Source organism: Gorilla gorilla, chromosome 21, assembly GCF_029281585.2.
Source record: "Gorilla gorilla gorilla isolate KB3781 chromosome 21, NHGRI_mGorGor1-v2.1_pri, whole genome shotgun sequence".
Taxonomy (NCBI): domain Eukaryota; kingdom Metazoa; phylum Chordata; class Mammalia; order Primates; family Hominidae; genus Gorilla; species Gorilla gorilla.
This window is the reverse complement of record NC_073245.2, coordinates 30,389,655-30,414,141: the sequence shown is the minus strand read 5'-3', so window position 1 is coordinate 30,414,141 and position 24,487 is coordinate 30,389,655. Positions and strand designations below refer to the sequence as shown.

The 24,487-nt window shown below is 47.3% G+C and overlaps 1 protein-coding gene across 4 annotated transcripts in view; it reads left to right on the top strand.

The window, feature by feature from the left end:
• Positions 1-21,934, top strand: part of RALGAPA2 (Ral GTPase activating protein catalytic subunit alpha 2) — a 325,720-nt gene extending 303,786 nt beyond the window's left edge. For 3 of the 4 annotated variants that reach the window (XM_055373507.2, XM_055373512.2, XM_063702324.1), the window contains 2 exons: positions 15,086-15,125; positions 18,562-21,934. In XM_055373507.2, the coding sequence (XP_055229482.1) occupies positions 15,086-15,090 (5 nt within the window). In that variant the 3' untranslated portion in view covers positions 15,091-15,125; positions 18,562-21,934. Of the gene's footprint in view, positions 1-15,085; positions 15,126-18,020 lie in introns of all 4 variants that reach the window. The other variant, XM_055373508.2, reaches the window with a different exon arrangement.
• Positions 21,935-24,487: the final 2,553 nt, after the last annotated feature.

Genomic DNA, 24,487 nt, shown 5'->3' with positions numbered 1-24,487 from the left:
TGAATATCAAAAGGAATGATGACATTCATTTTAATTTGTTTTGTATTTGAGCTGTTCACTCAGTTCCTTTCTTCAGCTATCCTGTTAACCTTCAAATCTAGCAAGGTTAATGAACTTTTTCTCAGTAATGTGCTCCGGTTCATTCAGGAGTGTGGGTTTCTTGCTGAGCTGGGAATATGCTGTTTAAAAGCGATGCCCGAATCAGTGCTTACTTATCAAAAAAGAGTTCCTCACAGTGGAAGCCGTTGCTACTAATGCTAAATGGGGATTATGCTGCCGAGATTCGAAGGTCAGGGATTAATGCAGGAGACATGGAAGGACAGTGTCCCGGGGTCCATCATTACAGCAGTGCAGTGTGCGTGTCTCTCTGGAGTGGTTTGTGTCATATGGACAAGCCGCCAACCGGAGCAGCACCTGGTGTGGAACCCGTTTAGAAACTAGCTTACAATAATTTTCATTTATTAGGGCCAGTGGAAAATTGTGAAAGTTTCCATAGATTTCCTTGTTTTTAGGTTTTTATTCTTTTTATATTTCCAGTTTGGGGGGAAAAATACATGTATTGCCACTTAAACAGATTATATGATTACTGTGTGTTTCTTTCAAATAATAGAATTATTACTTGTAAATTTCTGCGTATAATTACAGATTAATTGCCTTTCAGAGAATAAATGGGATATTTAGCCAATGCATGTTGAGATTCTCAGTGAGGAGCTTCCTTCTTCTTCCACTGCTTTAAATGAAACTGTTAGAATGCTTAATAGATTTCTAACCTGTGTCAATTGTCTCTGAACACTGCCTTACTTCTCCTATTCTGACTTGTTAACAAATATCTTATACACAAAGTGAAAAAAAATTAAATCCAGTGAAATAAATCACTTACAAATAAAATCAGCCATGCATCATTGTTTAACATCGCTGGCCTCAATCCTTGCCTCTCAGAGCTTTGTTGGGAGATAAGAGGGAGAGGCAGGCACTTGCGCAGGGAGCCAGGAGCAGCAGGCAGAAGGCTTGGGAGATAAGCAGGCTGGCAGAGGTGCAGGAGCAGCACGATTTGCATAATCACGCCTCTGCTTCCTGGTGAGGCGTCAAGGAACACTGGGATGGCCTCTATTGATCTTTGTTGAACTGGAATACTAAGCAACATGAGAAAAGCTTATAACTTAAAGCTTTGATTAATGTTTCTTACATTAAAAAAGTGGAACAGCTGTGAATTGAATTCTTTTATACACTCTGCCAACATTCTATCTAAGACAAAAACAAATTCGTTTCAAGGGAAATGAAGATTTCGTACTCGGTCTGGCTAGAGATTTTAAATCGTTTCTAATTTTTCAGTGAAAGAACATGAGGGATCTGTAGCAAAGCTAATTTTAAAAAGATCTCATTCAGCTTTTTCCCACCCTCATGAGATTATTCCCCTCTTCGTGAGGACTTGATTTTTCAGTGCAGGTTGTTTTTTGTTTGTTTGTTTAACTCTTGAGAAAGCTTTTTACTTCTTAAAATTAAACACGTAAATAATAACTAGATGTTTTCATTCCTTAACTGTTACATTCTTAAGATTATTAAGATATTATCAAAATGAATAATGATGGATTTTGTTTTCTATGTATATTTTAGCCTCTGTATAAACTAATTTGATCTTTTCCAAACATCCATAATTATTTAAACCAATAGAAATGAGTGAGATTCTAGGAGCAATTTGAGTTTTTAAGAACTCTACTTGGAGAGGATTGTCAATAGGCTTCTTCAAGAACGTCATATTTTTGAAAACTGCTTAGCAGAATGAAGATTCTGACAGCATGTGAGGGTGGGCATTGGAACTCTTCTAAAAGGAACGTGAAATCAAACATGGAATATCAAGACAAATGCTACTCCCTCCGCTTTTCAAATTATTAACATCAGTATTACATTTCATAGTGTTCATGGTTTAAGGAATTCAGTGTTGAGTGGGAAAAATTTTTATACGTCTATCATGCCTATCCTTACGTGTGATTTTTAAGTCTAGGCATAATGTTCTGTTTTAATTCTTTGCATATCTTCTCATAACGCTGAGTAGGAATGAACTAGATATAATCTTGATTTGAACTGAAATGTGAGGCAGTACAATGAGGACAGAGCATTTCAGCACCAGAGACAAACACGTTTTCGGAAGCATCTTCTAGTTTACCTAGTGGCTTCGCTTTTGAGGAATCCCTGTCCGCTATCTGTTACTACTTCTACAGATGAAAACATTTGTCATTTGTTTACACTGTTATGTTCTTGGGACAAGTGCGATCAAACCCAGATGAGCCAGCCAGCTTAAACTAAGAAATTGAGGTGAAGTCTGTTCTTCCAAGCAACAAGCCAACTGGAAAAATTGACCCTGAGCGGCTTAAGCTCCCACAGTGCACTTAGGACCCAATCAGACCATCTCTGGCCCTCAGTGTCATCAAAGCAGGGCCTTGGGCTTGGGCTCACATGCATATGCACAATCTGAGGAATTAGGGGCTCCTAGGTTTTCTTTGTATCCTCACCACCGGGGCTTTATTATTAATGAAGAGGGAGCATCACCGGAACACTGCATTCATTCCGCACTGTATTGGTAGCAGCAAGCCAGAAAGCAGCATGCAGCCCCTACTTCTAGAGGGAAAGCCCCAAAATCAGCCCTTTAAGTCTGAAGTAAAAGTGGGAGATGCACTCAGTGGGAGTGGCCTGTGCCTGAAGCTTCCACTGTTGGAAAATGCCCTCTGCTTCTGACTCTCCCCATCAGGTGCTGTTACCCTTCCGCCCAACAAGCCCTGCGGGGGTGGGTTGGCCAGGTGAACGGGCTTGCGTTCAGGATGCGCCGTCAACCACACGTGGTGGTGTAGCTGCTGATATATGAGTGCTCGGCCTTTTTCAAAGAGCTTTCAAAACAAAATCTATTTTCCTAATCAGAAAATATTTTTAAAGACCATCGTATCTACCTTGTATCTATTCCATCCATTACTTGTATTGATAACACCTGACATGTAAAGATATTTCAACTATTTTTTTACCTAGCACTATAGTTTACCTTCCTTTTTTGACCAGCATTAAATAATCTAAAATGTAGCCAGTATTAAAATATTGGTTGCAATTAACATATATATGTTTTATGTATAAATACATTTATATACACATATACATTTCTGTCTCACACACACACACACATATTGGGGTGGGGGACTAAATTTGTGCTTTCAATCATATCACCAAGAAAGAGGGACCGGCAGAGAGGCCTTGAAAGGGTTAACTGGAATGGGCACCCTCGACTGCTGGGAGGGACTGATGTAATCACTGCAGCTCACAGCCAAGTGCATCTGTTCACCATGAGGTCATTCTTCTGCATGCTAATGATTTGGAAAATCAAGTCTAGTGTTTGACATTATCAGAAAAGATATAAATAGTGTAAATCTTTACTTTTTAGAAGTTGCTCTTATAAAAGAGAAAAAAGGAACTTTACATTGGACCTGAGATTTTTTTCAGAACTGCCTTAAAGATTGTGTCTGGATCTAAAAATTTTGGAGGAATCCACTTGTGTCTGTTGATCAATCAATCCCCAGATCACTATTACGGTCACAGCTAGCAATCTGGTAGCCAAGGGCTACAGGTATGTCTCATTTAATATCTAATTTTAAGAATTTCCAAGTGCCTTTGTCAGAAGTTGATAGATTTTTCTCAAAGAATGTTCAAAACCAAGTTAAATGAGTGGTTCTTCTCAGAATACCCAAACTGACTTGTGTTTGCTGAAGATGCCAATACTACGTATGGTTCCTTTCTGCTTCAATATTGCTATAGAGAGCCAGCAGAGGGAGCACAGGTCTTTGTTTATTTGTTAGCCCTGCATAAACACAGCATTTGATTTCTCCAAGATATGGTCAGAAATACTTCCTCCTTTATGATAGGCTGGATTGTCAAGGCTCCACGATTTAGAACAAGTGGGAGAAAATTCCTCACTATGCTTCATCAGAGTCTGCCGCTTTTAATGTAGGTCATATTTGGAGCTTAAACCAGATTAGTCTGAGTCGGTCTTAGGATGCCACTGCCATTCCTGCTATTGCACAAAACTGCAAACTTTCATCTTTCACACAATTGCCTGGACGCCCTCGTGGAAAGGGTTATTATGCCACTTACCTATGAAAAAGACGTCTGTAGCTTTTCTTCTACAACACAGTCATTATGTTAAGTTTGCAGAACCTTTGCCAGAAGACTCTGCCTGGTGTCACTGAGTCATTTTGGTGGCCAATAAAATCTTCTCCTAAAACTGCAGATGGAGGCACTTATGTTACACATTCGCCCCAAAGCAAATCTGAGATGTAGACACTACACAAACTCCTCTTAGAACTCACCAGCCTTTGCCCAGAGGGATATGGCTACACCCAGCTTTTGCTTGCTAAGGCCTCCGCACCATATGCAGCTCGTCATTCCGCGTGCAGTCCTGACAGGCGGCCTTCCTTGGCCGTTTCACTGGGCAGTTAATAATCAAGTTAATTCCCAGAAACAGCACAAGTAAATCCTAACCCAAACCACCAAAAAGAGTTTCCCCGCTCATTGAAAGGATAGTCATGTGACAGATTCATCGCATTCATATTCATTCCGTCCCTGTTAAAGTGGTCTTAATACGGTTTTAATTAATAGTACTTCTTTTGAATTGTATGTGTTCAGCTTCCCCGTAACTTTGCTGAAGCCAGCAAAGAACATCATAGAATGTTGAACTAGAAGGGACTTCAGGAAAGATCATGTCTAACCCTGTCACATTAATTTGGAGCAAGCTGAAGACCAACCCAGGAAGGGACCACCGAAGGTCATGGGCAAGTTGGAATCAGTGCCAACTCAATCTTCACCTCCCCATTCCACATGGAAATGCCAGCCCTGTGCCCACCCTATAGTGATAATCCCATAATCAGAGCCGTAGCTACCAGCTCTTTATTCATACTAAAGGCCAGAGTCAAATTTTACTCTATTCAGATAATACAGAAGTTTTCCCTTTTGGTCTCACTCTGTCGCCCAGGCCTGGATTGCAGTGGTGTGAGCACAGCCCACTGCATCCTCCCCGTCCCAGGCTCGAGCGATCCTCTAGCCTCAGCCTCCTGAGTAGCTGGAACTACAGGCATAAGCCACCACATCCAGCTAATTTCTGTATTTCTTATAGAGACAGGGGTTCACCATGTTGCCCAGGCTGGTCTTGAACTCCTGGGTTCAAGCGATCTGCCCACCTCAGCCTCCCAAAGTAGTAGGATTACAGGTGTGAGCCACTGCACCTGACACAGAAGTTTTCCTTAAATACAAACTATCTTATATGACCATCTATTCAATAACTCAGCCATCCCACTCAGCACCCTCAGCACACTTGGCTGTAGCTGGCCAAAGTGTTGCCACATGTCCTACAGACAACTGCCTTGCACAGATGTTTCTTCTACCCCCATAATCCCTTCTGGACACAGCCGAAGTCTTCCTTCCCTCATAACCGGCTTGATTCTGACCACTTTTGCTTTGATTTTTTTCCAATTTAAGATGTATTCTTCTTGGAAAGATGGTACAACATTGATAGAAAGTTTTTTTTACCAGCTATCATTCCATCACGAAGACCCAGTGGGGTTCAATTCTGGCTTCACATTGGAATCCCCTGTGAAGCTGTAAAGATACCGATGCTTGAGTCCCTCCACTAGATTCGGATTTATTGGTCTGGGGTGGGACCTGAGCATGGAATTTTAAAAAGAAAAAAAAAAACTGAGGGTATTTTAACGTGCAGGCAGGACTGAGAACCACTGCCCTAAATCCTCTCTGTAATATTTAGGCCTTAATTTTAGTGCCATCTAACTTGTGATTACATATATCTTGATTTTCCTTAGCATATGTAAGCCTTTATCCTGCGTGTGTGTCTCCTCTCCATAATGGACTGTAAATTCTTTAGAGACTGGTACATGGGATTTCTTTCCTACATGCAACAGGAGTGAATAGAAAGGAGGACAGAAAGGAATCAGGCTGTTGCTTTAAGCAGCACAGGTGTGTCTCTAGACCGCAGATGTGTGGGCCTGATGCAAGATGCAGAGCAAACACTCGTAATTATGTTTCATCTGTCCCCTCCTTCCCAGTCTCTTAGTGAAAGTGGGCCACCGACAAGAAATCTGATAAGAAGCCGGTGTGGAGAAAGGCAGGGGAAGTCAGGAGCCAGCGAATCCACAGACCGAGTAACTGAAGCTTGATTCGAGGTGCTTTCGTAGATGGTCTCGAGGGTTTTAAAGGGAATTATCGATCACCTTGTTTAGCACCACTTTAAGCTTCGTGCTTCTTCATCCCTTTGTTCTTTTAAAACTTTTTTACTCTCCTCGGTGTCAGCTCTGGAAGAGATGAGACAAGCATTCTTTTCATTTGCTTGGCTAGGAAAGTGCCACTGCTACCTGTCAGATGTTACCATCTCTGACGTGGCCCTTGTTGCCCCTGGAGGCTGCCACTGAGCAGGACTGTGCAGGGCACTTCAGGCAACACAAACTAAGGCTCTGGGAATCTCATGCAGGCCTGTGTCCCTCCTTCCCTTGTGAAGCTTGAAATCTTATTGGAGAAAAGCAGACACTCGTGAGCCACAAAAAAAAAAAGGCTATTTATTAATAAGCTCGGATAAGTTTCCTCCAAACTATAACCACATGTCAAAAAGATAGCCAGCCAGTGGTTTAGGCCAATTGGGTTGAGATTTCCCTGAGATGGACCATGCCATTTGCCTTGTCAACTTGAGGAGAATGAAAACTTGCCTCGTTTGTATTAGATATTCTACTAAGCATCCTGCCAGCTGGTTTGGAACTTCCCCACATTGCCTAATGTCTGAGAACTGGAAGGCCCATGGACAAAAATAAAAAGATAGAGGATAGTAAATGTGAGAAGAGCAGAGAGAAAGAAACCACATGTTTCAGAGCCACTGCGGGGACAGTGACACTCCTGACAACCCTGGGGCTGGTGCAGGGAGTATTCATAGGTTCCCAGAATAAGAAGCGGCCTGAGATCATTCATTTTGAAGTGTCGACCTTGCACTGAATCTGTTCCTTTGGCAGAACTCTGAAGGTGCGGTTTTTCTGTGAAATGCTGCGTTGGGTTCTGGGTTCCCAGTCCTTACAGGGTTTTAAGTACAGGTGGCATCTTCCTCCTGCCTGACTGCTAATTACAGCTCAGGGGATGCTTTAGCAGTTGCCAAGAGATGGCTGGCAGGTACCAGGAATTTTTCTCAGAGACAATTTTTGGAAATAACTCTTAATTAAAGCTTATTTGAAATAACCTTGAGAATGTATTTCAGAAGAACCTGAAGCTCCCGACACCCCGGGTTCACATTCCTTGTGAATCGTGACTGGCCCTCAAGTCCTCCTGGCTCAGCAGGTGGTGCATGCACAACCTCAGCTGCTGAGGGGCCTCCTAGAAGACTCAGTGGTTTTGCTCAAATTCCTGTTTAGGAACAGCCAAACCAAAGCAGAGGCCAAATGGAACCTCTCTTATTCGCAGTTAAGTCTTCTGACAGAAAGAAGAAAGAATATTTTATACTGCCCTTTTCCAGGAAGATATAGGATGATAACAGGAACTAAACCTGCTGGTTCCTTTTTGCCCATTAGCCTTTAAAGTCCCTCAAACAGCAGAAGGAATAAAATCCCTTAAAAATGGGAAACATGCCCATCCATTTGAAATAAGTAACTTTACATATTTACAGCATTGATGTGGCCAAATTCACTTCTCAGTACACAAGAAACCTAGTAGCATCACAGTGGACAATGCCGAGAAAGAATAGGGAAAACCCTATTTTGTGGCCACTTCAAGAATATGAGACAATAAAATCCAGATGCATAGAGGACACGTTCCACCTACCTGTGCCCCCACGCAGAGGCTCCTCTTGCCTTTCCCGCAGCACTCAGCTGTGACCTGTGGTGGGAACCAGTGGCCTCCACCATCCCAGCATCTGTCTTCTCCTGTGTGGGATTGTGTGATCTGTGAGATTGCCTGAGGATATGGAAAAGGAATCATGGGTATGGCTTGGGAAGGTTCCACTCCCCCATACCCCTAATCTCAGGCAAAACAGGAAGTGTGCACACCTTGCCTTGCCAGTGCTGCTGAATGTGTATGGGTAGACTCTGCAGTCAGCGTGCATCCCAGAGCCCACGCGCAGTCATTAGGGAAGCCCTGCTCCCTAGCTACATCCCTAGGGTGCAGAGAAGCAGCTGGAGAACCAGCGCAACTCCAGTTAGCACCACAGCCTCCAGGTAACATCTGGGCATGCAGCTTCATGAGGCCGGGCGCTCCGGACCAGGGTGACAGTCGCTGACCCAATGGCATCACATGTGAGAGTCCCAGAGGAAATAGATCACCACGGAGAAGGAAGGAGGAGGCCAGAAGTGGAAATCTGTAGCCCGCTAGGCTGACTCTGCTCTTTCTCCCACTTACCCAAAGCTAGCAACTTGCTAGAGGCCAAATTGAGATATTGAAACTCAGGTCCACTTAAGACCTGGGGACACAGAGGGATGCACCTTTGCTACAATTTAAGTAGATGCGAACTGCAGCTTCACTCCTCAGAGCATCTCATAAAGCCCACGAAAGTGGGCTTCCAGACATTCATCCCATAAATGTTTACCAAACACTGAATATGCCAGTTGCAGAGATGGGCAAGACAGACAGCAGCCCTTCCTTCACTAGAGGCTCACCTTCCAGACGGGAAAGGAGACGGCAGTGTCTGCTCTCAGGAGCTGAAGAGTGCTGAGGAGAAAAGACAACAGGGAAAGAGCCTTGGGAGTGCCACTGAGAAAATCCAACACACCTGGGGTGGGGGCGCACTTTAAAACGGGGTCAGAGAAGGCCTCCCTGAAAAGGCGGCATGTGAGAAATGACGAGGAAGGAGGGGCAGGAAAGAGCAGGTGGAAGGGCCTGAGGCAGGGACTTTCCTGGCACAATCAAGGAACAAGGAGCCCAGCCTCCTTAGAGCTGAGTGAGCCAGGGTGGGCAGGAAGAACAGGAAGGTCAGAGTGGCCTTACGGGCAGAGGACAAGACCTTGGCTCTTGCTGTGGTGAGATGGGCAGCACACAAAGATGTGAAGCAGCAGAGTGCTGTGATATGACTCTTCCACGAAGGTCAGTCGGGCTTCAGTGGGGAGGGTGCACTGTGGGGATGGGGGGCAACTTCCATGACAGTTTACTCGCCATGTATTCCCATCTCCGGGCATGCAACAGGCATGTCATATGTGTCTGGTGAATGAACAGATGTTATGCTCGTACAATAGGTGTTCTGCCTGAACATTCCCTGGGGGGCACTAGAGGGGCCCTCAGCGGTGCCCCCTCACTCCAGCACCACAGAACATAGCCACGTGTCCCGCCCTGCCCTCAAGACCCTGCAGATCCCTGTAAGTTCCAGTGGTCATGAGCACGCGTGTGCATGAAGAGTCACGCAGATGGCCATCCCCACTACACAGAAAGTGATTCAAGAGACTTTAAACAACTCAGTAACACAGAAGGGCAAGGATGGGAGGCGAGGCTCCCTAGCTTTTTTTACTCTTACAAAAATGGTCTCCAGGACTCTCTGTGAACTGTCACCATTCTTTATGTACGTGTAGAGATTTGCAGTTTACTGCCCGCTTTCCCCAGAGTCCCCCCTCCCATGGGGCAAGATTTCTCTGACAGTTGAGGAATGGAGGCAGGCTGGTTTTTCCATCACCAGGTGGCTGGTCATGTCCAGACCAGAGCTCAAGCACTCAGGCCTCTCCGTTCTCAGACAGGACTCATTGCTTCACCCTGCAGCCCCGCTGCCTCTCCGTGCCTGCTGTGGGGGACCCACCCACAGGAATGAACAACCCAGTGGGGGAGAGGAGCCCTTCTTCAGTGGCAGTGGCAAAATGTTCCTCCCTGAAGGCAGAAAGGACTGTTTTCTAGAATGTATGGCCTGTACAATTTATACAGTGGCAAAGACCGTGCCAAAGTGGCACGGTCTTTAGCTGAGAAATTTAGCTAAAGGGTTGCCTACTTTGCAACTCAAAAGGAGCACCACAGAAATAATTCACATATAGAAAGTATCTTAATTATGGGCCAAAATTCCTTTCTGGGGACAAGACAGTTTTTATCGGTAAAACTACCAGACATTTCCATTGCTTCTGCAGTGTTTCCTCAGATAGCTGACACAAATACCTAGAACTCACTGTCCTCCCACAATCACCATGGATCTAACTGCTACATTTTCTTGAGCTGTTGATTATTAGGGAAACTTTTAAAAAATAGTCCTGAGTGGCGCACACACTCCCAGTGTATCTTGGGACAAATCACACAGTAATCCCACCTCACTGCCCCGGTCACTCCTGAGTTGTTTTAAGACAGATCAATTCAAGTTAGAATAAGCTTGGGAGACACGCTGGAAGGGAAAACAAATCACTGAAAAGCAGTGTGCCAGCAGTGGGGTGGCCCTATTTGCTTTGAGGGTGGTGTGAGGTTTGGGGGGTGGCGCAGCAGGAGAGGTGCTAGTGGCATCTACAGAACCTCACAGCTGCCCTCATTCCCCTGCTTGCCTGGGTGCCCCAGGGGATTTTTTTTCTGAAATCTTGGAGCCACTTCTGTTGTGTCACTTTTGGAATCATGGGAATAGTAGTGCCACCCAGACCACCTTCTATTCCATTTTGCCATTTTAAAAACCAGCTTATTGAGATCTAATTCACATACTGTGCAATTCAACCACATGAAGTATACAAGTCGATGTTTTTGGTCTATTCATTAGGTTATGCAACCATTACCGCAATCAAATTCTATAACATTTCATCCCCCCCTTTAAACAGCCTGCTGATAGTCAATCCCCCTTCTCCCCGCCCACTCCTCAACTCTAAATAACCACAAATCCACTTTTTGTGTCTATGGACCTGCCCATTCTGGACATTTCATATAAATAAAATCATCCCATATGTGGTCTTTGGTGGCTGACTTCTTTCTTTTAGCATATTCTCAAGGTGCCTCCATGTGTAGCCCATATTGGTATTCCATTTCTTTTTATTGCCAAATATTCTGCTGTACGGATAGACCACATTTTATTGGTCCATTCATCAGTTGATGGACATTCGGGCTGTTTCCACTTTTGGTCACTGTGAATATTGCTGCTGTGAATGTTCGGGTCCTCTGTGGCCACTCACTCATGTGAATTCAGTCTGGTAAAGTACACAGACTTCCCATGGCTAAGATGCAGCGGAAATCTTGGTGTTTATGTTCCGTGAGAGTGAGAGAGTCTGGAAACGTTTCTTTATGATGGCCTAACAAGAAAGTTGACACCAAGATATTAATTTTAAATTTATAATTTAGTTTAATTTAGTCATAGAGCCACACACAAGCACATTATAGTCATGGGAGAGAAAGAAAAAAATGCCAGGAAAATTTTTTTTACCAATGATCCACCTGCTCACTTAGCCCCTGCACGGGAGCAGCACGTATACAGGCACACGCTCCATGCACTTTCCCTTCCTCCCTCCCTTCCTGCCGGTCCAGCTGTCCCAGCTTTCGGCTTCTGAACCAAGGGTGATGGGCAAGACCAACAACCAGAAAGAGGAAGCCAAACCCAGAGTCAGAGCCAGGGCCAGGACACAGCCACTGCTGCTGGATTGGAAATACTGGAAGCCATCCTTGGGCCATTTGGAGATGTTAATTAGGCTGGCTAATTCCCACTGGCCTTGGGTTGCCAGTGTTGAGTGTGTGGGCTTACCCCATCCACTGCCTGCACCTGTTCCCTTCCTCAGAGCCATTCCAAGGGGTCTGAACAGCCCAGACAGCTCTCTGATCTCCCACTCTGTCTGCCTTCCTGCTGGTAGGATATTTAGCACTTGCCTAAAGCTGGAGCCCTAGTCCACTGTTTCTCTCCCTCATCCATGCCAGCTCTCAAAATCATTCTCTTTCCTAATTATCTTGAACCAGTTAATCATTTTCCACACTGACTGTTCAGTAACCAGGATCCAAGGACAGGCAGCAGCGTTTCTTGTCTGACCCTGCCCAGCCTCATCCCAGGTGGCGGTTCTGGATGGCAGCCTTTCTTCAGAGGCAAGAAGCTTCGTTCAAAGCCTTGCTCTCTTGCTATCCCAGTGAGTACAGCTGGAGAAAGCATGCCATAGAAAGGCCCACCAATTCCTGGAACGCCTCTGCTAGGCAGAGCCGCACATAACACAACACATCTCCAGCCAGCCTCTTGTTTCCTGTGCTGCTTTAAATCCCTGTTGATATCCAGAGTATCGGAGAAGTCACACAAGGTGGAAGAAGCAAGACATCTTTCTTCAAAAGTGACTTCTGGATTCCCCCGGCTCAACTCTGTGTCTGAGCCGCCAGTTGGCCACAGTTTGGCCTTTTGGTGTCTGAGTTAAACTGCTAAGGGCTGTCCCCGAGGAGTCTCGCTCAACTACTCTTAGATATGAGTAGGGCTGGCTTCAATTCCCAGCACCACAAATAGGTAAAAATGACTTCAAATTTAAGACACTGTAACCCTATAACCTAGTGTCACAACTTTTTTTTTTTTTTTTTGAGACGGAGTTTCGCTCTATTGCCCAGGATGTAGTGCAATGGCATGATCCCAGCTCACTGAAACCTCCACCTCCCCAGTTCAAGCGATTCTCCTGCCTCAGCCTCCCAAGTAGCTGGGATTACAGGTGCCCACCACCACACCCAGCTGATTTTTTGGTATTTTTAGTAGAGACAGGATTTCATCATGTTAGCCAGGCTGGTCTCAAACTCCTGACCTTAGGTGATCCACCCGCCTTGGCCTCCCAAAGTGCTGGGATTACAGGCATGAGCCACCGTGCCCGGCTGTCACAACTTTTTATCCATTATCACCCCACCGTGGAGCCTTCTGAGACATTTTGGTTTCCTAATTTGTCCCCTCCCCTGAAATACCACAGAAACACTGTGTATCTGTTTACTTACAGTACTTAGACCTGTGCTGTATGCATATAAAGAGTAGGCTATTTTGCCACCCCAAGGGGTGATATCCCCTCATGACACTGCATGCTGTAACTTTTCTCCCAGATCCCCCGAAGGCAGCGGTTTCATCTGCTTTGGTCACCACTGTAACCCAGAGCCTAAAACAGTGCCTGGCACATATCTGCTGCTCATTTGACAAAGGGATAGGACAGTTAGGCTTTGTGTCTCTCCCCTATCGCCCCCAGACGTCAGGTCCCTCCTGGCCTCTTCCCACCCCCCATCTCCGAGCACATTGCCCTCCAGGTGCCCTCCACACTGCCCAGGTTGGTCAATGCACTGTGCGTACCCCAGAGATGTATCAGGAAGCTGACAGCTTACTCCTCTGCTCCACGACTGGAACCCCACCCTTTGGGAGCACTGCCGTGTGTCAAGGGCAAGTGACATTTGAGCCCCATGGAATAATCAAGGCAGCCCCCAACTGTCTCTGTCTTTGCATCTCCTTAACTCAACCATGGATTGGCAGTTACTGAGACATTCTTTGTGGTCCAGCACACCACACCAGGCTGCGTCTGGGGACGCACAGGAGAGGGGCAACCCAGTCCTCATCAGCAATTACAAACAAGTCCTCCATTGTTAGCTGCGCCATCTGCTTTCTTGGTTTCTACCAATCGGGTGCCTGTACGCACAGCATAACCAGGGCTGAGGGGCTGCAGAGGAGTGAGATCAAGGAGCGCCTTCATAAAGAGACCCTTTGCTCACACTGGAGGGTGTCAGTGGCATGGTGCTCTGAAAGCCGAACTTCCTCAACTCAAGGAAGACCCACGCAGATATGCTGTATGTTTGCCCTCTTCCATGAGAGGACATGGGGGCCCTTCAGCACAGCATATTGGGGGGAAATCAGAAATCTAAATGATTAATCATCCCGAGGATCCACGGAAAACATTCTAGCCCATGACCAACAGTCAGCAGCAGCCCAGAACCTCTTGTGCCCAAAGAGCACAACCAGGTGTGGAGAAGGAACGGTGTTAACGGTGGTTGGAAATCAAACCAAGGACCATACACGACCCACGATCAGTTACTGATCCAGAATCTCCTAACCCCAAATAATTTTCTTGGGAGAAAGGGACAGTTTTCATCAATAGATTGGAAAAGATGTCTTCATAGCAGTGCACGTTTCTTTCATGGAGCCTTGGCTAAAAGAATGTTAGTGGTCACCTCCTGATGGCTGCTGGAGCCACCATCTTAGAAGTTTGCCCCTGTCACTGTGCCAACCTTGGCAACCTTGGCAGAGGGGGTCAGCAGAAAATCCACGTTTACAACTGTGACTGTGCAGACAATGGTCCACGTCACTGATAAATGTCCTTTGTCCAGATCTGATGGTCGTCTAGTGACACAGAATTCAGGAGAGTTGTGGGGGCTGAGAGTTCAGGAGAAGCTACTGCCTGATGCAGAAAGAGGATGCATTCGCCAAGGAAACCCCGCCGTAGGAAATAGGATGGCGTGGAAGGGGTAGAAGAACCTGTCACAAAGCACAGAAAAGCCAAGATCCCCCTCAGTTCTGTGTGACTACTGAGACCCTGCTGCTGTGTGGGTGAGAGTGACCTTATGGTCCAATTTCACCACTCCAGGGAACCCTCCCAAGCTTTCCTCTGCACAGGATGCTGCGTGTTCCCTCCCTGGGGACTGTCATATTGCAGGTGACACCAGTATTAACACACTGTGTATAACTCAGAAACCTGTAAAATGAAACTTGGAGACATGTAAACTTGCCCACCTAGGGGGTTTCAATTATTTTTTCAGGTCATCCATTGAATTTCAAATGCTTGTCTTGAAAACACTTTTATCTTTGTATTTTAAACAAAATCAGTCAGGAAAAGTTGGAGAGCAGGAAAAGGATATAGCTGTCAGTGCTGTTCAGCATCTGTAGGGCTCCTGACAAGGTCTGCATGCGTAGATCCTAGGAGTTCTAATGTCTGTCTCATTTCACATTTGTAAACACGACATCGGCTTGTATTTTGTGCTATCAAGTAGAATTTTCAAGTGAATGTTTGGTTTTTACTGATTGACAAGGCTGCAGAAATGCTTGGGCGGCTCAGGGATAAATGTAGTATTAGCACTGTGTTAGTTATCAAGTTGGAGCTGTGGGGGTGTTGTGTTTGTATTCATTCCATTTTGTGTTCTTTCCCTTCAGATTAAAACACGTAAAGGTCTCATTTCAATATTTGAGCAAGGTAAGACAGACACTTCAGTGGATTTGTCCAGCCACCCTGCTTTGGGGAGGGGGTGGGACTTTTCTAATCGGCTGCCCTCGGTAGCGGACCCTGCATCAGTGCTCCTCGCCCTCCTGGGCCTTCCCCTCCCCCGGGGCCCTGCCCACACTCCTGCCCCTGCATGTCTGCGCTGCCCGGGGAAGCCCAGCCTTGCCTTTCTTCTGCCCGTGCACTCGGGGAGGAATCCGACACCAACACCTGCCATCCCGGAAAATGTCTTTGTCGCCTGCCCTTTTGTGTGTGGGGCTGCAGGGAGCCCGTGGGCACTGGGGCCGCCCCCTTTTTTGTTGCCCAGGCCTGAAGGAGCACGGTCTTGAGATGGGCCGATAAGACACGGCACGTGCTGGGCCGGCCTTTGACCGCCAGCTTTAATGGAGGCCTCTGAGACCTCCATGCGGGGAGGGCAGGTTGTGGCGGGGGCTGCTGAATGGAACAGCTGGGGAAGGAAAAGCGGACAAAAGCTGCGGGAGCGCAGAGGGTGGAGACCTAGGAATGGGCTGCGGTCTAGGACCCAGAGGATAGGCTGGCCATGGCAGGTGTGACCTCCCCAGCCTGCCTTTCTGTCCTGGGTCTGGGGTCCAGGCCCTGCCCAGAGAGCTCTGATGGATGGCAGCCGCCTTGGCAAGGCTGTCTGAAAACCCTGTCCCGTGTGGCCTGGGCTGCACCACCTCCCAGGCTCACAGGCGGAAGGCGAGCAGTTGGTAATGACAAGGATCACGGCAGTGCCGTTCACAGGAGAAAGCAAGTGAGCGAGCTGCCGTTCCTGAGCCTGTCGCCCACAGTGGAATGCAAAGCACAGACACCAGTCACTTTGTCTCAGTAAATATGGAAGTGGGATGTTAGGGTCCAGATTTGTTGGTTTATCCAAACCTTCACCCTCCTCTGCCAGGCAGGGCTGTTGGACCTGCAGGCCAGAGGAGCAGCCAGCACCACAGCCAGCCGACCCTCCAGCCAGCTGCCCTTTCTCTTCCCCTCACCCACGGCTTAAGCCCAGTCCTGATATTGTCCCAAACTGGGCTCACTCGTGTCAGCCCCAACAGGTGACACGAGCCTCAGAGCCCAGGTGCTCATGTCAAGATGGGGCAGAGAAGGGTTGTACAGTCCCCTCCCAGCAGGGCACCTTGCTGCAAAACTTCGCATTTGCCGAGACCCCCGTCTCCATGCATGTCCTCCTGCTCCTGCCGCCAAAGTGGGGAGGTGAGGTTCGAGTGTCCTGTGAATAAATCCTTGGCTTCCATCATCGGGAAGAGGCAGTGCGAGTGGAGCAAAGCTGCGAGTGGACGTGTCATATCAGGAAGGCGGCCGTACCTTGTGTCCCGCCTACCTGTCCTGCAGCTGCCACCTCCCCACCACGGGGTGCTGTGGCAAGAGGGCACAGTGCAGATGAGAATGTCCCAGCAGAAAGCTGGGGACCAGAGGCCTGTGTAGGGCACTGTGGCACTGGCTGCAGCCCAGCTGAGGGGTGGCTTTGCCCTTTGCCCCTGGCCATGGGATCCCTGCTTTCAGGTGCACAGGCCCCCTTCTCTGCAGAACTTCCTGCTGTTCTCCAGGCTCACTCAGCGGGACAAAGCTGGCGTTCCTCTGTCCATCTGCAGGAACTCGAGGTGCACCCCTCTTTCCCTCTTTATCCTCCCTGGGTGAGTGGGTGGGGCAGAGGAACTAAAATGTTTTCCTTCGAATCCAGAATTAGCAAAGGTTCGCTCTTTCTCTTTGGATCTCATTTTATATCTTTCATTTACTTGCCTTTTTTTTTTTTTTTTTTGCTTCTTTATTTGAATCAATCTAATTACCATAGTGGGCTGGGCTGTTGGAATATTGTCTGGGATTAAATCAAGTCTGTTCTCCCATGCTGCCCCACACCCTGGATTAAATGCCAGTGCCCACTACCAGCTGCGAGGGGATGGAGAGATGCCTTGTAACAATCTAGCTTCTCTTGTGGATGATGGTCTAGCTGTGCTGCCTTTGTCAGAAGCAGCCTGTTTTTGTGTTCTGGGGTTTTTCATGTGTGGTGTTTTTTTTGAGACTGGGTCTCACTTTGTCACCTAAGCTGGAGTGCAGTGAAGCCATCACTGCAGCCTTGACCTCCCAGGCTCAAAATCCTCTCACCTCAGCCTCCCAAGTAGCTGGGACTACAGGTGCACACCACCATGCCTGGATAAGTTTTGCAATGTTTTTGTAGAGACGGGGTTTCACTGTGTTTCCCAGGCTGGTCTGGAACTCCTGGGCTGAAGCGATCCGCCCACTGCACCCGGCTGCAGCCTGTTTTAAAGATGAGAATAGTGAGCCTTCTCTGTATGCCCGACCTTACTGAGCCTAGAAGAAGGGAGGCAACCGTGAAGCCCCTGGACTCTGAAAGTACTGAATTTCAGAACACCCTGAGCCAGGCTGCCGCCATAGGTCCAAGCACGTTTGCAAGTATTGATTTTGGAAACTCTTCCTAGAAACAATAAGGGAAGGTCAGAGAATGAAAAAAGATGCTGTCTGTGAATAAAATAACTGACTTAAATTAATTTCAAATGCCAATAATAATAATAATTTCAAAGGCCAAAGCCCTGCAAGTGAATCACTCAGGGAGGAAGATGTGGAAACTCTGCTTCTGAGGTTGGTTCCCAGCAGAGGTCATGCAGGAAACTTGGGGCATAATACAACAGGGTTTAAAAATACACTACGAGGGAAAGGGTGATGAAATGATCCTCTCGCTCGCAGAATGGTGCTAGGGGAGACCCAGCTCCACCCGCAACAGTGGCTTGGTGTTGCAGCAGGCATTCTTGTATTCCTCTGAGCACACCGACAGCAGCCCTGGGGAAGCGGGGGGTGCAGATGTGCAGGTTTTAATTTTATTCCTTTTCCCTCCAGTGATGAACAGCTGTATACTCATCTGGACTCATTCAGACAAGCAATTTAGGACTGACCTCTAGTCTTAGACCCTTTGGGGAATAATCGAGTTGTAACTCATTGTGTAGAATATCGATATGTAAACACGTGGAGATTCCAGGAACACCGCCAGGGATCTGCAGAGCGGCCTCTGAAGTTTCACGGGCTTTTCCATTGACTCCAGTCACTGCTTCTTCAGTGGCTCTTCCTCCCTTTCACTATGACCAGATGCCTTTTCTCTTCATTCTTTACTTATGAATTGGACAGTAAGTCTGAATTAATTTCACAAGATTCATAGCTTCTTTTATGCTGCAGAAAAGCCCAGGGCAAAGAATAAGAAGAAAGACATTCATGTGTTTATTCATTCAACAAACATCTTTGCCGGCATAGCGTGGGAGGAGGTCACCAGACCCTCCTCCTGGGAGTTTCCCTCCCTTCTGAGTGCCACAGATCCTCCCTGAAATGTGTGGCCGTAGAGCCGCCGTTGCCTCCACGACTTAGCAGTTCTCTGCTTCCTTTGCAGGGGCCCTGGCCTCCAGTCTGAGTGCTGACCTCGAAGAGCCCCTGAGTGAGGAGGAGACAGAACACCCTCTCCTGCCTCTGCCCCGAGCCACTAAACCCAGAATCTCCAGGAAATTTCGTTGCTGTACTAGTGCCCTCAGCAGGTCTTCCCATTAGTGGACTTCTGAAGCCCATGGTGAATCCCACTACCGTGTCTCAGATGGGACTCAAACTAGGCTGTATCATCTTGTCCTGAAACCTCACAAACCTTGGACTTCCAAAGAAGAAAAGAAAAAGTCACCAAAAACCAGAGATGAACCCACTGACACATGGGCATTGGTGTGGCTGCTCTGGGCAGATGACAGCAGGAAAAGATTCTGCGCTTTCAGGGAGGGGGCAGAGGGCAGCTTGCTTCTGCACCCCAAGTTGTTTCTTCTCATTTATGAACCCAAGCATGATTCACAAAGGGGCTGGCAAAACAATTGTCTAATTGAGGAATTTGATCTGCATTGATTTTGCTAGTTCCTTTTATGTTAGGATTTATGGTTTACTCAAAAATTTCATCATCATGGAAATTGGCTTTCCCCGGGGTCTTTTGCCCAGGAGAAGTTTTACCTCAGTTGTCCAGTGTTTTCCCACATGGTACCTGACGCCTGCTAACTAAGCAGAGGCTCTCCTCACCACGCAGAGGCGCTTCAGGTCATGACAGTGAGGCCCCTATCTTAGAACACTCAGAAGATTCCAGAAATACAGGGTCCTGTCCTTGCATAAGTTCCTGCAGGACAGGAAGTGTCCCAAGGCTCAAAACAACACAGACCACATCCACACAAAAGGCGCATGCCGGCTTCAGGCGCTAGGCTGAGACGGATACCCCCCGAATGGCCTTGTGCCTCCAAAAGCCTCACGCTGCAACTTTGCTGCTCCTGTCTGTTGCCCAGAGAGGCCTCATCCAGGCCTCAGAAATGTTTCTTGTCACACAAAGCTTTCGGTAGCAGATTCCAAGCAAGGGATTTAATCCTTACATTTTTGCCCATTTGGCTCCAAGGAAGGCTCATTAGACCTGTTTTTTTTGTTTGTTTGTTTTTTCTTAAAAAAAAAAATGAATGAATGAATGAAAAGAGAAGCAACGGTTAGCCCTCTCCTGCTGGGGCGCCCTGGGTGGGCCTTGCCCGTCCTGCAGCAGAGAAATCAGTCAGCAGCGAAGAGCTGCTGGCGCAGGCCCCAGGCTGTGTCCTGGACCCTTGACCTGCCTCAGAGCTAGAGGTTTGCTCCACCCCGCACTTCACTTGGGAAGTAAATCCAAGAAACTTACCAGAGTCCATCGCCACTGCGCAGGCTTTGTTCTCACAGCGGCCAGGTACAGAGCAATGCCCTGCAGTGGGAAGGGACAGCAGCACGACAGACGCAGCCCCTAACTCAGGGCTTATGATGGGTGGGCTGGTCCTGGGAAAGGTGGGCCCTGTGCAGGAGGCCTCCCCACCTTCCTGTGCTCTCTGCCCTCTGCCCTTGCACACACTTGTTACCTTCAGGCTGCTTGGCCACCCAGGCCTGAAGAAGCCTTCTGAGGCTCTCACCCCATCAGAGTGGCCATTTTCACTGAGGAGCCAGTTTTTTCCATTTGCTGTGGAGCTGGTTTGGCTGGAACCTGGCCTTTGTAGGGAAAACGGGGAGACTCAGGAGCCAGACTCACTCTTGGGACAAATGAGAAAGAGCTGAGCCAGTCGTTCCTGTCGGAAGGGCGGGCCTGCTCATCCTGGAGAGAATTTGCTTTTCTGCTTTATAGGGGATTGCAGGCCAGGCCCATTGACAGGAGCACCTTGAGAACCACCTGAACACAAGAGAATGAGGGTGCCGCAAAGTGGAAGGAAGCTTCTGGCCCCTGGGCCGTTTTGGGAAGGGCCCAGGATTCTCACGGGGGCTGAAGGGCAATGTGAAGAGTGACTGCAAGTCCTGGCATTTTCTGTGGTGACAGCAAACGCCCCTTTATTTTAAATGATTCCAGACATCTGGGCAGCGTAGCTTGGCCACCATCACTCAGGCTTGATCCTGCTGTTGAGCTGCTCCTGTCTCCTGTTTACCTCACTCCTGTTGGGAAGGCCATCGCATGCTCCTAGGCTCCAGAGTGCCCTGTAGGTCTCTACCAGCAGGTCGCCTCTGGGAGAACGTTTCATCTTCAGGCTCTAGAAGCTCCTGTTGCGGAATTCCTGGCTTTAGTAGAAAAGATATGTCAGGATTTAGAAATCGTATTGAACTCTCCTGGACTTCTGCTCCATGATTTCATTTTGCTTTCACGAACCAGCAATCCCGACCTTGGGGTGGGAAATTCAATTGTAGGCAGCAAATAACTCAACCCTCCTGTAACCCCTGAGGATTATAACGACCCCATGACCCCCGATGACAGCCAGCAGTTTGGTGACTAGAGTTTTTTGAGCCTGCCATTCTCAGTAGCAGCTTTGGTCTGGAGATGGAACGTGGAGCAGGGAATCTGACAGCCACGTTTCTCGTGATCACGTGGACTGGAGTCGTTTTTGTTATCTGGGGTGGAAAATTGCAATGATCAAGTTTCTTTTTTTTTTTTTTTTTTTTACTTAGAAAAGCAAATATTGTGTTTTTGTAATAAATCCCTTTCAGCAAAATTGCGGAGGATCATTCATCCACTAGGGCCCCACCTGAGGCACAGCGCTGACTCATCACGGTGGTACCAGTAGGTCAGCCATCTGGAAACAGAAGTAGCCCTAATTGGGCCAAAATGTGGTAAGACTCGCTGGTCTCAGGCAGGGCCAGGCCAGCTCCCTCACTTCTCTGCACACCTATTCCCAGATTCCATCCAGAGCAAAGCTGATGTTTATCGTCTCATTGTACTTAGGCTTTCGTACTTTAAAAAATTATGACTTTTTAAAAATAAGCCTTCAGCAGACAGAAGTGAAGAAATTTAGCCTGGGTTGCCTCAGCAACAAAGTCTGCAGTTCCTAAGAGCCACATGTTGGGGAAGTGGGGTGACCCAAACTTGGTGACATGGGTTGATTGATCAGACCCTTAGCCTTACAAACAAGAGCTCATGCAGATCCACAGAGCCATGCACATCCTGTCTTCCTGACCTTCCTCAGGTGGCACCACCTGCGCCCCATGGACCTGCTGTATCGGTGTCATGTGGAGGTCTGATGAATCCTTTAAAACCTAACTGTGATGTCGTAAATGTAACTGTGCTACCTTTATATCTACTGAAGGGCAGCGTCTGCATCCGAGGGAAATTCAACATGAAACAACCATCGTTTTAGTTGCACTCAGTCTGTCCATATGACATACACATGAAGTGAATGTTTCCTTATGTTTTCAGGTCTACAATGTTTAGTACATGTAAATAAGGAAAAAATTTGATAAATATGGTAAATTAAGTTATAGCGTGTCATTTGATTCTTATTTTGCTGTCTCTTGTTATTTAATTTTCCTAACGCTCCACATCTAGGTTCCTTCCTAGGTGGTGGGAACACCTTGCAGACGTGTGTGCACCAGGACACACCGCGGCCCAGGCAGCCACACCGAGAAAGCACTCATCTCCTCCACTGATGGCAGCCACCCGACTCTCCAGTTAACCTTTTTTACTCTTTAATTCTGATTTACTGTGATGATTTAATAAAGTGGAAACACAGCACTTCAATGCTATATGTTTCTCTCATTCTCATTATAGTTTATAAGAAAATAAAGTTCACCCTGGCATCTGATAAAAAGGTGGCTTTCATTTTTATTGGACAGAATTGTTTGAAAGCATATTTTAACCAAAGCCTAAACATGTATCCAAAATGGTAGCTGGTACCAATGCGGGGAAGCTTACCAACATGTTTATGTAAAATTCACCTCGTTTCCTAACATGGAATGCTGAGATCCAGTCACAAGAGGCTCTGAATCCAAGCATCATGGTTCTAATCTACTTAAATCGCTTTCTCTCTTCATGATTAAAGGGCTGGGTCAGTATCACCTGCTACCGCAACGTCCATCCGAGCCCACAATGAGCTGTGCCCCTTGCTCCATCTCTCTCCAGGGCAGCCCCTATACGAGCCACCCTTCTAGCGGTCAGGAGCCCCTATCCCTGATGAGCAGGAGACAGCCTTAGAGGGCTTGTCTGTGTGAGTAAGTGATAGACAGGGTGTGATAACAGTGCCCTGGTGGTATGGCTGAAGCCGGGCTGATGCCCCCGTCTAAAGACCCCAGCCTTCGCATGACAGCCTGGCCAGGTGGCCTCTGCCAGCATCGTGGGCTACTCATGGGCTAGGCAGCAGTGACCTTTCAGGACATTGTATTAGAAGTCTGTAAAAATCATCCATTTGTCCAGTTAGCAAATATTTTGAGTACCTAATACTTACAAAACATGGCTGTGACCTCACAAATGGTCTGGATGCCTTCTTGGGAGTCAAGCAGACCCTAAATTCAATGTTTAGCTTTTCACTGATAACAAGAGCTTGCTTAATGGTACGTCCTGCTTCTAATACTTGGTACCTCATCACATGAAGCTTGTTGTGGAGTTTTAGAGCTTTGTGGCATGGACACAGTGGGTCCCAGCTTGTGCGTCAGCAGCGTTGAAGAATCTGCGTAAGTCAAATGCAGGTTCCTGTCTGCTACAGACTCTGACCCACCAGGTCTGGGCTAGAACCTCAGCATCTCCACTTTTTAAAGCTACCCAGAGGACGCTGACCTACAGGTAGATCTGGGCCAGCCCCCTCAGTGATGGTCTGGGCAGCATTCATCCCCTGCCTGCGCTGAGGGAACATCAGAGACCACTCCCTGCAGGACAGCTCTTTGCTCTACAGCTGCTCCTAGGAGCTGCGTTTCTGCCACTCACTAATGACTCGGCGTCATAGGTGGCCCTCAGGACTCCCTGGATAAGCTCCCTGGAGATGCCCCCGCCCTGGATAATTCAGGGATACTTCTCAGATATGGAAATGGTTATTTGAAATTCAAAGGATATTGTTCTCAAAGTCTTAAAACAGTTTACTTTTTTATATCTTTGTTTTTGTTTTCACCAAATCGTTTTCTCTGCCACACATTTTATTTCTGGCAGAATGATGAGAGGGTGGGGAGACATTCTGGTCCATCATGCCTCCTGTAAGTGATCAGGTCACCTTAAAAAAGTACTCATCAAATCTTGGGCCATATTAGGCCAAACCTTCAGCAGAATTCCAAAGAACAATCCAACTTCCAGTGCTTCCAAAAGGACCATTGTTACAAGGCCCTGATAGGTCTTTTGGGGCTTCTGCTAGGTACCACAATTGAAAGAAAGAGTATTTTTAAGGTACACCTAATCATAGTCAAGTGGTCTTGACTATGTCTAAGTGTTTCAGGAAAAAAAACGCCAGTTATTTATGCCTCCTGCAGTGAAGCGTGTCTTCCAGCGAGAGGCTCGCACACTGATATTTGTTCACTTCAGTACACATTCAAGCTAGCATTATGGTGCCGTGTATGTGCAGAAACTAAATTGAGGCCACTTTGGTTTATTAAACCGTTTATGTCAAGGGGCACTATCATCATTTGCTCTTTTGTCTATATCTGGAAGTGGTTTTAGTTGCATTTTGTTTTTCAAACCAAAAAGTGAAGGCCGTGGAAATGGAGCACAAAGTAAACTTTGTCCCTGCATATTTGGTTTACTCAAGGCACGGATCTACAGCTGGAAACGTCACCCCCACCCCCGCAATCTGACCACCTTCTACAGGTATGAAAACTGACGCCGGAAGACGTTGGGTCACTGAGATTCACAAGGTCAGAAAGTGAGGCTCCAGGCAGGAGATGAGTTTCTGGGTTCCCGCTTCTTTTTTTTTTTTTTTTTTTCTGAGACGAAGTCTCGCTCTGCCGCCCAGGCTGGAGTGCAGGGGCCCGATCTCGGCTCACCGCAAGCTCCACCTCCCGGGTTCACGCCATTCTCCTGCCTCAGCCTCCCGAGCAGCTGGGACTACAGG